This window comes from Oncorhynchus keta, chromosome 21 (genome assembly GCF_023373465.1).
Source record: "Oncorhynchus keta strain PuntledgeMale-10-30-2019 chromosome 21, Oket_V2, whole genome shotgun sequence".
NCBI classification, from domain to species: Eukaryota; Metazoa; Chordata; class Actinopteri; order Salmoniformes; family Salmonidae; genus Oncorhynchus; species Oncorhynchus keta.
The window spans coordinates 17,912,940-17,931,532 of NC_068441.1; the positions used below are offsets into that span (position 1 = coordinate 17,912,940).

General features: G+C 43.6%; 1 protein-coding gene across 2 annotated transcripts in view; it reads right to left on the reverse strand.

Annotated features, from left to right (window-relative positions):
• Positions 1-18,593, reverse strand: part of LOC118400213 (immunoglobulin superfamily member 21-like) — a 285,623-nt gene that overhangs the window by 44,229 nt on the left and 222,801 nt on the right. For both annotated transcript variants that reach the window (XM_035796847.2, XM_035796848.2), the window contains exon 5: positions 1,898-2,013. In XM_035796847.2, coding sequence (XP_035652740.1) covers positions 1,898-2,013 — 116 coding nt within the window. The remainder of the gene's footprint in view (positions 1-1,897; positions 2,014-18,593) is intronic.

Consider the following 18,593-nt stretch of genomic DNA (forward strand, 5'->3'; position numbering starts at 1 on the left):
AAGGCGTAACAGCGTCTCTTCAACCTCAGGAGGCTGAAAAATGTGGCTTGCCCCCGAAAACCCTCACTAACTTTTACAGGTGCACAATTGAGAGCATTCTGTCGGGCTATATCACCGCCTGGTACGGCAACTGCACCGCCCACAACCGCAGGGCTCTCCAGAGGGTGGTGCTGTCTGCACAAAGCATCACCGGGGGCAAACTACCTATCCTCCAGGACACCTACAGCACCCGATGTCACAGGAAGGCTAAAAAGATAATCCAGGACAACAACCACTCGAGCCACGGCCTGTTCACCAAGATTCCACCCAGAAGGCGAGGTCAGGACAAGTGCATGAAAGCTGGGACAGAGAGATTGAAAAATAGTTTTTATCTCAAAGCCATCAGATTGTTAAACAGTCACCACTAGCACAGAAAGGCGGCTGCAGACTTGATATCATTGGCCACTTTAATAAATGGAACACTAGTCACTTTAATAATGCCATTTAAGAATGTTTACTTATCTCGTATTACTCATCTCATTAGTGTATCATGTATACTGTATCCTTCAATATTCTATTCTTTATGATCTATTTCATCTTAGCTGCTCTGTCACTGCTGTATTTCATCCATGTATTTTATACTTATATATTCTCATGTCATTCCTTTACGAGATTGTGCGTATTAGGTTTTGTTGTGGAAATTGTTAGATATTAGGTTTTTTGTTGTGGAATTATTAGATATTTCCTGTTAGATACTGCTGCACTGTCGGATCCATAAGCCTTTCGCTACACTCACAGTAACATCTGCTAACCATGTGTATTTGCCCAATACAATTTGATTTGATTTGATATTTGATATTTGCTCCAGAGCAGGAAGAGCAAATAATGGCCATGCATGGTCAGCATTTAGTCTTTATACTACCTTCTATATGTATTTAGACAGAAGATTACAGTCTGACCAAGTCCGTAGAAGCATCAGTGATTTGATGAGTCATCACCATCTCTGAAACCAAATTTCTAACCAATTGCATGAGTTGATTCTCCCTATTACCAGGGCTACTCAGGGAGTCTAATGAACAGAGTACAGGCATGTTTGGAGAGATGGCCTTTCAGATCTATCTCATTTCCTCCAACAAGGTTGGTAGAAAAGTCCAGCAGCGCAAGAGTGTAATGACTGTGGGATCCTTATACCAGAGTGCTAGGAAGACGATTGAATGTACTCGTGTTGCTTTATATAACCAGTCAGTCAGTACCTGAGAGACGGAAATAATGTTCACCTTGTATTCACCTCTCACTGGGTTCATAATTGCAGGAGATAAGCTGTGAGATGGATCTGGAATACATTATGATACACCCGTGGACCATGATTAATGGACCAGTAGGGATGAACAACGAGTGGCTTCACTCAAGCAGCTCATATGCTAGAAGACAGAGGAGCATGAGGATTCAGCTATCTCTACTACCCTGTCTGCCATCTCAAAAAGTTGAGGGAATAGCATTGGGGGCCATTACGATGTCTAATGGCAATTCCTGGTACAATCATTATTAATGATTCACTTTGTGATAAGATTAATGATCCTAACTCGGACTACACATGTGTCTCTGGTTGATATTTTTTTTAAATAATCTCTATAGTGATTACATTGCCAGGTGTATTTGTAGTAATTATGATTCACAAGTCAAACTTCCATTGAAATGTATCTCTTCAAACATCCCCCTCTACAACTACTTTTCCTCATAATGTATGCTTCAACCGTGACTGTGGTCACGGCTCAATGCGGTGGGGTACACATGACTGGAACCTTTCAGAATTATTGTTAACAGTGAATTGGCTTCAAGTCATATGTGTGTCTGTCCCTATATATACTGCACTGAATGTGCACTGTATATCATGTTCAAGTGCCTAAATGTGACTCACTGAAGGTGCAGGTTTGCCTCCCTTTGCAGTGCACAGCAGTGTGAAGTTCTGGGCCTGGTACCGGCTGAATGGAGCTGGACAGTTCTCTGCCGAAACTGAGATGTTGTTTGGAGGTGCTGTGGAAAGAGAAAAGGACAGGTTAGGCAACAACACATGACGGCTAAATACATTGACACAGTGTGCTCAGTATTGTTTGTGTCATAAAGCAGGGCTGTTGGCTAGGGCCCTATGCTGTGTTCAGGATCACCTGAACACAGGGGATCCTGTGGTCCAATGGGGCTGGTTGAAGATGTGGAGCGGAGCTCATGCATATCATACAGTATCAGCAGTCTATCGTCTGGCTGTCTTAGGGGAAACCTACAAGCTTGTCACTGCAAAAGTAAAACATGTGAGCACAACTTCACAGCAGAGTGGAGCAATGGGAGTTAAGCGGAGGAAAAAGGAAATAGACCCCACATCAAATGAGATGCTTAGCATGTGATACATATTACAATATACTGGTGATGCTTTTTTGAATGCAAGTTCCTAAGATAGCAACCTTTCACTGAATGTGTAAATCAATAACAAATCAATCAAGGCTGATATAGAAGTGGATGTCCAGGCATGTGAAAAGGGGTTGAGTTGAATAAATGGATGAATCACTATGTAAATTCAGATGGCTGTCACAGTGACAACATCAGTTGAGGAGAATGTCTAAGTCTAAGACATCTGCATTTCCTTGCTACTCTGAATGTTTAATGCTTTCCCAGTTGCTGCATTCTCGTGGGGGGTATTAGATATTCTGTCTGCTATATTATCACATGAAACACTTCCTGTGAATTTCCCTTCACACCCGGCGTAAAGGAAGCAGAATGCGGCAGTAGCACTGTTCTGGTCCGTTTGACTTCTCTGAGCCTTTATAGGAAATAGAAACAGTGTGTGTAACCAGGGGAGAGGGTTAAAAGAGAGCCCAGTGGGAGTTCCTCCATGAATCTCTCAATTGATAAGATCCCACATCAGTAGTGCTGGCCTGGGAATAGAGATGTTTCATGTGTCACTTTTACGTCTAAATCCATTTGGGGTTTTCAAACAAAGATGCCAAAGCGATTCATTGATTAGAACAAAGGGGGAAAACGTCTGCTGGCCAGAGTGCCTTTCATTTCCACACCTCTTAATTGCATATTGATGCAGGACGTATGGCTGGAAATTAATATTAGACAACTCCATTAGCTGTCTAACAGAGGCCGGTCTCAAACAGGAGCATGATTAGCTGTTAGAGGCATCACAGGTGCAGATGGCCAGGGATAACAGTAGAGCCTAACATTAAATGTACAGTAGCCATACATTTATCTAATCAGTTCTCAATTGTTTTTATTCCCCTTTCTGCATTTCACAATTCCTCTTCATCTTCATTCCATTTCCAGATTGAAACTAGAATTTCTACTGCATGGTAGAAAATCTACTGTATGTAAAAACACTTGTAAAATGTGGTAAGTGGAAAAGCCATAGCAGCTAAGTTTTCTAGACACACGTGAACAGTGACCAACTAATTTCATATTAAAAAACAATATCCCCTTGTTATGTAAGAAATCCAGGGCAGAGTAATATTTACACTTTGAAGAGGATGTCAATGTCTTTGACAGCTGAGGTTTGTCAAAAAAAAAAACCTGAGCGCAACTGGATAGACCAGCCAGAGACCAGGCCTCAATGCTGTTAAACACAAATAATATTGAACATGTCTGCCTTTTCTCTGTACATGTAAAGCCTCACATTCTAGTGCTTTGCACATGCTGCTTAACTTTGTGCCTTTGCATCCTGACTGCTACAGCCTCAGTAGCAATATCACGGCATTAAATACAAAGGCAAAACGTGTTTGAGAGGACATTTGAGAGAAGGCCTGGGAAGAGAATCAAAAGGCCCTCAAATCCAGGATATTAATCTTATCAACCACTACATTTGAAAGGGTGTATGGTAAAACTGCTCTGAACTTATTGGCTACGACAAGGTCAGAGCCTTTAAAGATACAGCCCCTTCTCCTACATCTATCAACTCTAAAGAAATATAACAAAGTGGAAAACTATTTATTTTCCCTTCTCAGTCAACTCGACAGAACGGTTTATACCACTAACTGTCCATGCCCCCCTCCCCCTCTACCGCTTCCTCTGCACACCCTCAAGCACCATTACCCTGAAGTCTTAAAAAAAACTGCAAATGGGATTGGAGAGTGTGTGGAGCAGGACCACGTTTAACAGAGCTCCCTGGGGACTGCTCTCCCAGGCCTGCTAATTAAGGGATTTAGTGCTCTGTAGACAGTGTTTGAACAAGGCATACTCCCAACATCCCTTTTTACTCAGCGTGCAGGTCTCAAGTCCACATCTCCAGGGTTTGAGGGAGAAAGGACAAAAGGAGAAGGTCACCGAGGCCATTCTTGGCTCCTTTTCACAGAAAGTAATTTAGTGATAACTATTTAATGGATTTGTATATTTTTTATCATGTGCTAAGAGGTCCCAAAGTAATCAGTCTAAATGTATGCATGGCCTCTCATTTGTTTCAGTCTCCCAAGAGATTGTTAGAGGTGTTGTCCTTTGTGGCTTGCTCATAATCACAGACAAATTACCTTCTTGACAAATGAACAGCCTGTGTAAAATTGGACTCAATAATATCCATAACAGCTCTCTGTCATTGATGGTGATAAGCTACTTATCAGACTGTAGGGCGTTCTGACTCCAAGTGTCCATATGACCTAATTTGAGTAACATACTGTATCTCCTCCCTGTAACTGGCAATTGGTGCTAAAATGTAACCTTTGTATGAAGTTATTATTGAGGAGTTGGAAACATACATTAATATTCCAATGAATATTTAAACTGAATATGTGCACATTACTCAGGCTTGGTAATAAATCATGCATTTGTAACCATAGTTTTACTGGGTGGCAGGTAGCATAGTGGTTAGCGCATTGGGACAGTAACTGAAAGGTCACTAGGTCAAATCCCCAAGCTGACTAGTTAATTATCTGTTGTTATACAAGGCAGTTAACCCCACTGTTCTTTGGCAGTCATTGTAAATAAGAATTTGTTCTTTAACTGACTTGCCTGGTTAAATAAAAAAATGGTGTATATAATTAAATTAAGCTGGGTGCTTATCCAGAAATGAATATGCACCAGTATTTTCAGAGACAAATTATTATTATTATTATTCCTAAAAAATGTATTTCAAGAATTTAGAAAAACAGTAATCTCAAGTAAGCAATTAAATACAACAATTCAGAAATAAACCAATGCCCATAGTAAAGGAAACCCCCCACCAAAAAAATGCATATCTAAGTGGTACCACTTTCTGCAATGTTTTTGAAGAGCCCTGATGTGATGGAGGTGGATCTATGTAGGCCACTAGATGATCCTTCGCTGATCATGTAATCCTTCGTGATTACTTCAGAACCAGTTCCACCTTGTAGCAACAACAATGGTGAACAATGTACAGGTGCCCACAGATCAAATCATATCAAATAAAATATTATTTGTCACAAGCTCCGAATACAACTGGTGTAGATTTTAGGTTTTGAGGAAAGAGATGAGGTGACGAGTGGCTAAACTGCCCTTGCCTTCCGTTCTGCTAGCTAACGTTCAATCGCTGGAAAATAGATGGGGTGAACTGAAAGCACGGATATCCTACCAACGGGACATTAAAAACTGTATTATCTTATGTTTCACCGAGTCGTGGCTGAACGATGACATTAAGAACATACAGCTGGAGGGTTATACACTCTATCGGCAGGACAGAAGAGCAGCCTCTGGTAAGACACGGAGCGGGGGCCTATGTATATTTGTAAACAATAGCTGGTGCATGATATCTAAGGATGTCTCAAGGTTTTGCTCGCCTGAGGGATACTAAAGCTGTAGACCACACTATCTACCTAGAGAGTTTTCATCTGTATTTTTCGTAGCTGTCTACATACCACCACAGACCAAGGTTGGCACTAAAGGCGCACTCAAACATCCAGAGGTGGCGCCCCTAGTGGCCGGGGACTTTAATGCAGGGAAAATTAAATCAGTTTGACCTAATTTCTATCAGCATGTTATATTTGCAACCAGAGAGAAAAAGATTCTAGACCACATTCACTCCACACACAGAGGCGCGTACAAAGCTCTCGCTCACCCTACATTTGGCAAATCTGAACATAACTCTATCCTCCTGATTCCTGCTTACAAGCAAAAATTAAAGCAGGAAACATCAGTGACTCGGTCTATAAAAAAAAGTGGTCAGATGAAGCAGATGCTAAACTACAGGACTGTTTTGCTAGCCCAGACCGGAATATGTTTCTGGATTCTTCCAATGTCATTGAGGAGTACACCACATCAGTCACTGGCTTTATCAATAAGTGCATTGAGGACGTAGTCCCCACAGTGACTGTACGAACATACCCCAACCAGAAGGCATGGATTACAGGCAACATCTATACTGAGCTAAATGGTAGAGCTGCCACTTTAACCTCTTGAAGCTAGGGGACACTATTTTTATGTTTGGAAAAATAACGTTCCCAAAGTAAACGGCCTATTTCTCAGGACCAGATGCTAGAATATGCATATAATTAGGATAGAAAACATTCTAAAGTTTCCAAAACTGTCAAAATATTGTCTGTGAGTATAACAGAACTGATTCTTCAGGCGAAACCCTGAGGAAAATCAAACCAGGAAGTGGCTTCTATTTAGAAAAATCCATGTTCCATAGCCTGCCTTTGCTCCATTTAAAGGGATATCAACCAGAATCATTTTCCTATCGCTTCCTCAAGGTGTCAAAAGTCTTCAAGACATAGTTTCAGGCTTTTATTTTGAAAAATGAGCAAGAAAGATAACATCACGCCAGGTGTTCGCATGAGTTTTACTCGTGCAACAGTTTGGGCAGCCATTGTCTCTCCCTCTCCTACTGATAAAGACAGTTGCGGTTGATATATTATCGATTATATATTTTAAAAACAACCTGAGGATTGATTATAAAAAACGTTTGACATGTTTCTGTGGACATTACGGATATTATTTGGAATTTTTTGTCTTGACCGCCAAACAAACGGAGGTATTTTGGATATAAAAATAGTCTTCATGGAAGAAAAGGAACATTTATTGTGTAACTGGGAGTCTCGTGAGTGAAAACATCCGAAGATCATCAAAGGTAAGCGATTAATTTGATTTGCTTTTCTGATTTTCGTGACCAAGCTACTTTGATGCTATGTTCATAATGTTTTGTTGAGTGATCGATAAACTTTCGCTGTAAAACATATTTTCAAAATCTGAGACGACAGGTGGATTAACAAAAGGCTGAACTGTGTTTTGCAATATTGCACTTGTGATTTCATGAATATAAATATTTTTAGTAATATTATTTTAATGTGGCGCTGTGCAATTCAGCGGTTGTTGATGACAGTTATCCCGCTAAAGGGATGGGTAGCGTCAAGAAGTTAAAGAAGTGTGACTAACCCGGAAGAAATCACGCTATGCCCTCTGACGAACCATCAAACAGGCAACGCAACAATACAGGACTAAGATCGAATTGTACCACACCAGCTCCGATGCTCGTCGGATGTGGCAGGGCTTGCAAACTATTACAGACTACAATGGGAAGCACAGCCGAGAGCTGCCCAGTGACACAAGCCTACCAGACGAGATTAATAACTGCTATGCATAAAAGCATAATCTGTTTTGGACGACTGTGTGATCACGCTCTCCACAGCCGATGTGAGTAAGACCTTTAAACAAATCAACATTCACAAGGCCGCAGGGCCAGACAGAATACCAGGACATGTACTCTGAGCATGCGCTGACCAACTGGCAGGTGTCTTCACTGACATTTTCAACCTCTTCTTGTCTGAGTCTGTAATACTAACATGTTTCAAGCAGACCACCGTTGTCCCTGTGCCCAAGAACACTAAGGTAATGTGCCTAAATGACTACCGACCCATAGCACTCAGGTTTGTAGCCATTAAATGCTTTGAAAGGCTGGTCATTGCTCACATCAACACCATCATCCCAGAAACCCTAGACCCACTCCAATTTGCATACCACACAAACAGATCCACAGATGATGCAATCTGTATTGCACTCCACACTGCCCTTTCCTACCTGGACAAAAGGAACACCTACGTGAGAATGCTATTCATTGACTACAGCTTAGCGTTCATGTTGCCCTCAAAGCTCATCACTAAGCTAAGGACCCTGGGACTAAACACCTCCCTCTGCAACTGGATCCTGGACTTTATGACGGGCGGTTGGTTAGGGTAGGTAACAACACATCCACCACGCTGATCCTCAACACGGGGGCTCCTCAGGTGTGCGTGCTCAGTCCCCTCCTGTACTCCCTGTTCACTCATGATTACATGGCCAGGCACGACTCCAACACTATCGTTAAGTTTGCTGATGACACAACAGTTTACAACTGGCTTGATCACCGACAACGATGAGACAGCCTATAGGGAGGAGGTCAGAGACCTGACTGTGGTGCCAGGACAACAACCTCTCCCTCAACGTGATCAAGACAAAGGAGATGATTGCAGACTACAGGAAAAGCAGGACTGAGCACGCCCCCATTCTCATCTACGGGGCTGTAGTGGAGCAGGTTGAGAGCTTCAAGTTCCTTGGCATCTACATCACCAACAAACTAACATGGTCCAAGCACACCAAAACAGTTGTTGAAGAGGGCACGACAAAACCTATTTCCCCTCAGGAGACTGAAAAGACTTGGCATGGGTCCTCAGATCCTCAAAAGGTTTTACAGCTGCCCTATTGAGAGCATCCTGACGGGTTGCATCACTGCCTGGTGTGGCAACTGCTCGGCAGTTGAGTGTCAATTTAATGTGTGTGAGCTTTTATATGGTTTGTATACAGTATATAGTTTAGTGAGGGTACGTAGGGTCAGTGCAAGATAAAGTCAGTGCAAATAGTTTGGCTATTAACTGTTTGGCAGTCTGGCTATTTAGCAATCCTATGGCTTGAGGGTAGAAGCTTTCTCGGAGCCTGTTGGTCCAAGAGCCAATGCTACAGTACCATTTGCCGGATGGTGGCAGTCAACAGTCTATGGCTTGAGTGGCTGGATTCTTTGGCAATTTTTGGGGTCTTCCTCTGAAGATGTACTGTGCTGCACCACCCTCTGTAGCACTTTGTGTTCAAGAGTGGTGAATTTGCCATACCAAGTGGTGATGCAGCCAATCAAGATGCTCACGATGGTCTTGCTGTAGAACCTTTTGAGGATCCGAGGGCCCATGCCAAATCTTTTCAGACTCCTGATTGGGGAAGAGGCACTGCCGTGCCCTCTTCATGACTGTGTGGGTGTATGTGGACCATGTTAGGGCAGTAGTGATGTGGACAACAAGGAACTTGAAGCAATCAACCAACTCCACAACAGTCCTGTCGATTTGGAAGGCGTGCTCTCCCCTCTTTCTCCTATAGTACACAATCAGCTCCTTGGTCTTACTGACAGTGAGGGAGATTTTGCTGTTCTGGCACTATACTGCTAAGTCTCTGACCTCCTTCTTGTAGGCTGACTCATCATCGCTGATGATCAGCCCTACCATCGTCATGTCGTCAGCAAACTTATTGATAGTGTTGGAGTCGTGCATAGACATGCAGTCATGCAGTCAGCCATGCAGTCACACTGACCCCTTGTGTTGAGGGTCAGTGTGAAGGAGGTGTTATTGCCTACCCTCACTGCATGGGGCAAGCCCATCAGGAAGTCCAGGATCCAGTTGCAGAGTCAGGAGTTCAGTCCAAGGATCCCTAGCTTGGTGATGAGCATGGACGGGACTATGGTGTTGAACACTGAGCTGTAGTCTATGAACAACATTCTCACATAGTTCTGTTCCCTCTTGTCCAGATGGTAGACGGCAGTGTGAAGTGCTATTGAGATTGCATCATCTGTGGATTTGTTGGGGCGGTATGCAAATTTAAGTGGGTCTAGGGTGTCTGGGATGATGGTGTTAATGTGTGTCATGACGAGCCTTTCAAAGCACTTTATAACTACAGATGTTAGTGCTACAGGGCAATGGTCATTTAGGCAGGTTACCTTGGCGTGCTTGTAAACAGGGACAATGGTGGTCAGCTTGACACAGGTTGGGATAACAGACTGGGACAAGGATAGATTGAAAATGTCTGTGAAGACACTTGCCAACTGGTCTGAGCATGTATTCAGAACAAGAATGTGGCGACTTCAACCTCCCAACATCTTAATTTCTTACCAACTCTCACTTTCCCCTCCTTGCCTCCTTTTACCTACCCTTTCCCAGTCCCCTCCCACTCACAAGGCAGGCAATACGCTTGACCTCATCTTTACTAGCGGCTGTTCGCCTACGATCATTTGAGAGATATAAAGGTGAACCCTAAAGAGCATGGAGGAGAGGCACTTCATTCCCACTGCGCCCTGCCCTCTAAGACCATCCTACTCTACAGAACAAACTGCAATAGGAACATTGAGCTGTACTTTCAGGTTTAAATATAACCACAACATGAAGCCATGAAAAGAAAACAGAGGGAATGAGAGTGGAGTGAGACAAGCAAAGACAAAGCCCACCCACTGGAAGGAGAAGACCTTAGACCCCAAAAGAAAGACTGCATCCATTATTCATATTGTAAAATGACACAACGTAACACTTGCATTTTGAGGCAGACCCTCCTCTGACTCAGAAACGAGCTTAGGCATAATAATAAAAAAAATGTCTCCATACTTTCATGCAGATTTAGGAGATATTAGTCCCTGACTTATGAGTCAGAGTTCCAGGGAAGGCATTTTGCTGTTGCACATATTCCAATGTCTGATTCGCTCTATAGAAATGTATAAATTCTCACAGCACTGTGTATGTGTGGGAGATGCTAAGATGATGAGAGCATCACTATAGCAGACAATGAAGCATAGACAGATGTTAATGTTACAGGGAATTTACCATTGTAAACAACCAACAAACAGCAGAAGCTCTTTTATAATAACTGACACTATCTCTTCAGATGGGACTTACTATGCACTTGAGAACTAAGAAAACTTGTATACTGTAGTTACACCTCCACAATGACAGTAATTCTCTCAGATGAAACTAGAGTGGGGCTAAGTGAGACAATGACATGCGACAACTTTGCCAAACTGCTTGCTTTAAGTAGTCCTGCACTTGGAAGGTATACGATAGAAGGCAGAAGATGGAGGGCAGCCTAAAAAACTAGATACATTAAGTCCTCTCTGGGAGGGGGGGGGGAACGTTGAAATGAGTGCTGGTGAAAGGCTCCAAGACCTACAGTGGAGAGAACAAGTATTTGATATACTCACGATTTTGCAGGTTTTCCTACTAACAAAGCATGTAGAGGTCTGTATTTTTTAAAATCACAGGTACACTTCAACTGTGAGAGACAGAATCTAAAACAAAAATCTAGAAAATCACATTGTATGATTTTTAAGTAATTAATTTGCATTTTATTGCATGACATAAGTATTTGATCACCTACCAACCAGTAAGAATTACGACTCTCACAGACCTGTTAGTTTTTCTTTAAGAAGCCCTCCTGTTCTCCACTCATTACCTGTATTAACTGCACCTGTTTGAACTCGTTACCTGTATAAAAGAAACCTGTCCACACACTCAATCAAACAGACTCCAACCTCCCCACAATGGCCAACACCAGAGAGCTGTGTAAGGACATCAGGGAAAAAATTATAGACCTGCACAAGGCTGGGATGGGCTACAGGACAATAGGCCAGCAGCTTGGTGAGAAGGCAACAACTGTTGGAGCAATTATTTGAAAATGGAAGAGGTTCAAGATGACGGTCAATCACCCTCGGTCTGGGGCTCCATGCAAGATCTCACCTCGTGGGGCATCAATGATCACGAGGAAGGTGAGGGATCAGCCCAGAACTACATGGCAGCACCTGGTCAATGACCTGAAGAGAGCTGGGACCACAGTCTCAAAGAAAACCATTAGTAACACACTACGCCATCATGGATTAAAATCCTGCAGCGCACGCAAGGTCCCCCTGCTCAAACCAGCACATGTCCAGGCCCGTCTGAAGTTTGCCAATGACCATCTGGATGATCCAGAGGAGGAATGGGAGAAGGTCATGTGGTCTGATGAGACAAAAATATAACTTTTTGGTCTAAACTCCACTCGCTGTGTTTGGAGGAAGAAGAAGGATGAATACAACCCCAAGAACACCATCCCAACCGTGAAGCATGGAGGTGGAAACATCATTCTTTGGGGATGCTTTCTGCAAAGGGGACAGGACGAGTGCACCGTATTGAGGGGAGGATAGATGGGGCCATGTATCGCGAGATCTTGGCCAACAACCTCCTTCTCTGAGTAAGAGCACTGAAGATGGGTCGTGGCTGGGTCTTCCAGCATGTGTGTGTGTTCCACCAAAACACACAGCTAGAGCAACTAAGGAGTGGCTCTGTAAGAAGCATCTCAAGGTCCTGGAGTGGCCTAGCCAGTCTCCAGACCTGAACCCAATAGAAAATCTTTGGAGGGAGCTGAAAGTCCGTATTGCCCAGCGACAGCCACGAAACCTGAAGGATCTGGAGAAGGTCTGTATGGAGGAGTGGGCCAAAATCCCTGCTGCAGTGTGTGCAAACTTGGTTAAGAACTACAGGAAACATATGATCTCTGTAATTGCAAACAAAGGTTTCTGTACCAAATATTAATTCTTTCTTGATGTATCAAATACTTATGTCATGCAATAAAATGCAAATTAATTACTTAAAAATAATACAATGTGATTTTCTGGATTTTTGTTTTATATTCCGTCTCTCACAGTTGAAGTGTACCTATGATAAAAATTACAGATCTCTCCATGCTTTGTAAGTAGGAAAACCTGCAAAATCGTCAGTGTATCAAATACTTGTTCTCCCCACCGTAAGTCTGTGCCTTTGAAATCCCCTTCACAGGACGAGCAGTACCAGGAGATAAAAGACACTGAACTGATTTTTAATCACTTTTCCATTGTGCTTTCAGCATTTGCATTTGCCTCCACCCCTTCATTTGCATTCATCATAACTGCGCTGTCAGCTTTTATCAAGTTCTCTCACCGCTAACGAACCAGGAACAAGGAGCAGGAGGGAGGGTAAGATGGGGTTCCTTCAACTCTGTTGACTGTCAGGAAGAGGAAGAGGATGACACACACAGACAAAAGCTTGTGTCACTTTGAACTAATTTCCTAGTTAGGAAGCCCATTAATCAAACCAAAAGCTGTTGAAAATGTAGCATGTACACCAGTGGCAGTCGGTGATGTTTAAGATGAGGGAGGACACTTCTTTTTTGTTCATGACCATGTCCTTATTTCTATTATAGAGTTTTGGATGACTGTCATTTATTTTCCATTCACCCTGTTCAATATAACATCGATAGGTTTGGGGTACGAAACTCAGCTAAAAAAGAAACGTCCTCTCACTGTCAACTGCGTTTACTTTCAGCAAACTTAACGTGTGTAAATATTTGTATGAACATAACAAGATTCAACAACTGAGACATAAACTGAACAAGTTTGACAGACATGTGCATAACGGAAATTGAATAATGTGTCTCTGAACAAAGGGGGGTGTTCAAAATCAAAAGTAACAGTCAGTATCTGGTGTGGCTACCAGCTGCATTATGTATTGCAGTGCATCTCCTCCTCCTGGACTAGATTTGCCTGCTCTTGCTGTGAGATGTTACCCCACTCTTCCACCAAGGCACCTGTCAAATTCCTGGACATTTCTGGGGGGAATGGCCCTAGCCCTCACCTTCCGATCCAACAGGTCCCAAATGTGCTCAATGGGATTGAGATCTGGACTCTTCACTGGCCATTGCAGAACACTGACATTCCTGTCTTGCAGGAAATCACACACAAAACGAGCAGTATGGCTGGTGGTATTGTCATGCTGGAGGGTCATGATGAGCCTGCAAGAAGGGTACCACATGAGGGAGGAGGATGTCTTCCCTGTAACGCACAGCGTCGAGATTGCCTCCAATGACAACAAGCTCAGTCCGATGATGCTGTGACACACCGCCCCAGACCATGACGGACCCTCACCTCCAAATCAATCCCGCTTTAGAGTATAGGCCTCGGTGTAACGCTCATTCCTTTGATGATAAACGAGAATCCGACCATCACCCCTGGTGAGACAGAACTACGACTCATCAGTGAAGAGCACTTTTTGCCAGTCCTGTCTGGTTCAGCGTCGGTGGTTGGTGCCCATAGGCAAAGTTGTTGCCGGTGATGTCTGATGAGGACCTGCCTTACAACAGGCCTACAAGCCCTCAGTCCAGTCTCTCTCAGCCTATTGTGAACAGTCTGAGCACTGATGGAGGGATTGTGCATTCCTGGTGTAACTCGGGCAGTTGTTGTTTCCATTCTGTACCTGTCCCGCAGGTGTGATGTTCGGATGTATCGATCCTGTGCAGGTGTTGTTATACGTGGGCTGTCAGTGCAATGAGGATTTATTACCCTGGCCACATCTGTAGTCCTCATGCCTCCTTGCAGCATGCCTAAGGCACGTTCATGCATATGAGCAGGGACCCTGGGCATCTTTCTTTTGGTGTATTTCAGAGTCAGTAGAATTGCCTACCGTCTGTAAGCTGTTAGTGTTTTATTGACCGTTCCACAGGTACATGTTCATTAATTCTTCATGGTTCATTGAACATCCATGGGAAACAGTGTTTAAACCCTTTACAATGAAGATCTGTGAAGTTATTTGGATTTTTACCAGTTATCTTTGAAAGACGGGGTCCTGAAAAAGGGACGTTTCTTTTTTTGCTGAGCTTACATGATACTCAAATGTTCCCTATACCCATCATGAGTTTGCTATAACCTAGCCAATGAATGAAACATAGGTGCACACAGATTGAGAGAAACATTTGAGGTGACAGACAATGACACGTTCAATACCTCTTAGTTACACTCTTGCCTGCATCTAGCTGATCTAGGGTGTAATCATGAGTCCAACAGTTGCAAACCAGAGATTCTATTGGACAAATTCAGGTATGTTTATCCCCGTTTCGTTCCGTTTGCTTCCGTTTCAGAAACGTTTTTCAACAAAATCTGCAGAATGAATACACCCCTGATCACGCATAAACACAGTTCCCTTTCATGGCAGCCATGTGTTATTCCTTTTTGCATCTATGTGCTCACCTCCACTCGCCTTTTCCCTTCGCTTGTGGACTTTAATGCACAACACATCAGCTGTAGGAGACCAGGGGAAAAAAACTTTCCAAGCCAAACCATATCATAACCAATACACACAGCCTACATTGTTGTCACCATATTAGCTAAAGTAATCATAGTCAACATGGCTAACAGATATAACAGTAAACCCGCTACAATCATGCAGTAACATTACAGTGTACAGTCAGTCATTAAGCAGTTAAGCTGTTACACCGGTGGGCCCCAGTGACAGAGAATTAGTAAAACCAAAAGCTTACCTTGACTTAGAAGAGTTCCAGTGTTGTGTTGGATAGATATAACCAGCTCGCGAACATAGCATCCCTCTGTTTGAGCAGGGTGTTTGAGTAGGATAAACTAGCTGGCTAGCTAAGTAAGTGAAACTGAATGTGAAAAAAAGAAGAAGAAGACATCTCTCTCTCCCTCTTGCTTCACCTTCATTTTTGAAGAAATTAACTTGTTAAAAATTATTCAGCTATTGTTTTTCTCTCTCTTTTAGTCAACTACTCCCCATATTATTTGCACTGCAGTGCTAGCCAGCTGCAGATTATGCTTTCAGTACTAGATTCATTATCTGACCCTTTGATTGGGTGGACAACATGTCAGTTCATGCTGCAAGAGCTCTGATAGGTTGTAGGATGTCCTCTTCAAGTTGTTATAATTACTGTGTCTATGGAAGGGTGTGAGAACCATTATTATTTTTCCTTTAGGCAAGTCAGTTAAGAACACATTATTTTCAATGACGGCCAAGGAACAGTGCCTGTTCAGGGGCAGAATGACAGATTTGTACCTTGTCAGCTCGGGGGTTTGAACTTGCAACCTTCCGGTTACTAGTCCAACGCTCTAACCACCAGGCTACCCTGCCGACCATCAGCTTAATAGGTTTTGTATTAAAGTCAATGTACCCAGAGGAGGTTGGAAACTAGCTGTCCTCTAGTACACCATTGTCCATCATTGAAAAATAGTGTTTTAATCAACTATTTGGTGACATTAATATATTTAGCATAGTTTTATCTAAAGATGATCCTTCTAAATAAATAAATAAATACATTTCTTAATTAAATTTACTGAGGAGGATGGTCCTCCCCTTCCCCCTCTGAGGAACCTCCAATGATGTACACATACTATGTGTTGGAGAGCTTCTGTGAGTGCATGTGTGATTGTGTGTGTTTGCGTCTTTGTAAACATATGGTTTCATTGATATACTGTATCACCTAGCTGGAAGGGCTGTCATTAACATAGGGGTTCACAAACTTTTTCCAACTTTGAATGTTTAAATTGTGTATTCAATGTAGACAAGAAAAATAAAACAATGTGTGTGTTATTAGTTTAAGCACACTGTGTTTGTCTATTGTTGTGACTAAGAGGAAGATCAGATCAAATGTTATTGTCAGCGTTTTGCTGCTGGTCATTCGAGTCAAGTGCAGGAGAGCAGAGACAGACGTTCCATGAACGCCCTCCAGACTCTCGAAGTGAACTGGAGACCTCGATCAGACACTATATCCTCAGGCACCCTGTAGTACCGGAAGATATGTGTAAACAAGGCCTCCACAGTCTGTAGGGCAGTAGGGAGACCGGGCAGAGGGAGGAGACGACAGGACTTAGAGAAACTATTCACAACGTCCAGGATCGTGGTGTTTCCCTGTGAGGGAGGAAGATCCGTCAGAATATCCACCGACAGGTGTGACCAAGGCCGTTGTGGAACAGGTAAGGGATGTAGCTTACCTCTGGGCAGGTGTCTAGGAGCCTTACACTGGGTGCACACCGAGCAGGAGGAAACATAAACCCTCACATCCTTTGACAAGGTAGGCCACCAGTACTTCCCACTCAGACAGGTCACCTTCCGACCGATCTCCGGATGACCAGAGGAGGGTGAAGTGTGGGCCCAATAGATCAACTGGTCACGGAGAGCAGACGGAACATACAGCCGCCTGACGGGACACTGGAGGGGGGAGGGTTCTGTACTTAGCGCCTGCTCCCACACGACCGGCACTACCAGGCAGGAGGCCGGTAGTATGGGAGTCTGATCCATGGGCTGCTCCTCTGTGTCATACAGCCGGGACAGTGAGTCTGCCTTAACATTTTGGGAACCTGGTCTGTAGGACAGGGTAAACACAAAATGGGTAAAAAACATGGTCCACCTTGCCTGACGAGGATTCATTCGTCTCCATAGCCGCCGTCTCCGCTTGTGACAGAGGATACGCGTGACTCCTGGGAAGTGTAGCGTCTACCAGGAGATTTATCGCACAATCCCCCTGTCGATGGGGTGTTTTTCCCACTCCAGAGCTCTCCCCGAGAGACACGAGACGAGGGCGGACACCCCTCCCTTCCCGAGGGAGCTGGGTGAACAGTGGCGAGGTATAGGTCCAGTTGTAATGGGAACCCCTGGCACCATGCTGTTGTCCCATCATACTCCCTGGGAAAGGAGAGACGCATCCCACTGGGACCGGATACAGGAGGGACGGCTAGAGGTAACCCCGGTTGTGCTGGTCGAGACGCTGGAGAGACTCCCTGTCTCTCCCAGTGGTCCATGGTCTGGACAACGCGATCCATCGTGGCGCCGAGATGTTGTAGCATCGCCAAGTGCTCTCGGACGCGCTCCTCGACTCCTCTGACCAGGATACCTGCTCCTGCTGACTCCATGGGTGGTGTGGAATTCTGTCAGGGTTTTTGCTGCTGGTCATTCGAGTCAAGTGCAGGAGAGCAGAGATAGGTGATCAGGCGACTTTATTTGCCAAGAGCAATAATAGACGGGCGCAAACAGCTATAACTCAAGCCAACCGGCAAAAGGGCAAAATACCGTCACGAATACAACCATACGTTTCACCAAAATTTCCCCAATAGGGTACAGGCAATGCCCAGGGTGAAAAAAAACAGACTGGCGCGAAACAAAGCATTTTACACAAAGACATGGGGGGAACAGAGGAATATATAGATGCAGTGTGATTAGGGAATGTAAATCAGGTGTGCGGGGAACAAGACAAAACAAATAGAACAATGAAAAATGGAGCGGCGATGGCTAGAAGTCCGGTGAAGTCGACCGCCGAACGCCGCCCGAACAAGGAGACGAGACAGTTATGACAAGTCGTGACAGTTATGACTAATTTATGCAAAAATCCAGGTAATTCCAAAGGCTTCAAATACTTTTTCTTGCCACCGTATGTATAAGATGTTGGAAAATATACATTCCAGTCAAAAGTTTGGACACAGCTACTCATTAAAAGGTTTTCTTTAGTTTTTACTATTTTCTGCAATATTAGTGAAGACATCAGAACTACGAAAAAACACATATGGAATCATGTAGTATCAAAAAAGTGTAAAACAAATCAACATATATTTTACATTTGAGATTCTTCAAAGTAGCCACCCTTTGCCTTGATGACAGCTTTGCACACTCTTGGATTCTCTCAACAAGCTTCATGTTGTAGTCACCTGGAATGCATTTCAATTAACAGTTGTGCCTTGTTAAAAGTTAATTTGTGGAATTAATTTCCTTCTTAATGGATTTGAGCCAATCAGTTGTGTTGTGACAAGGTAGGGGTGATATACAGAAGAT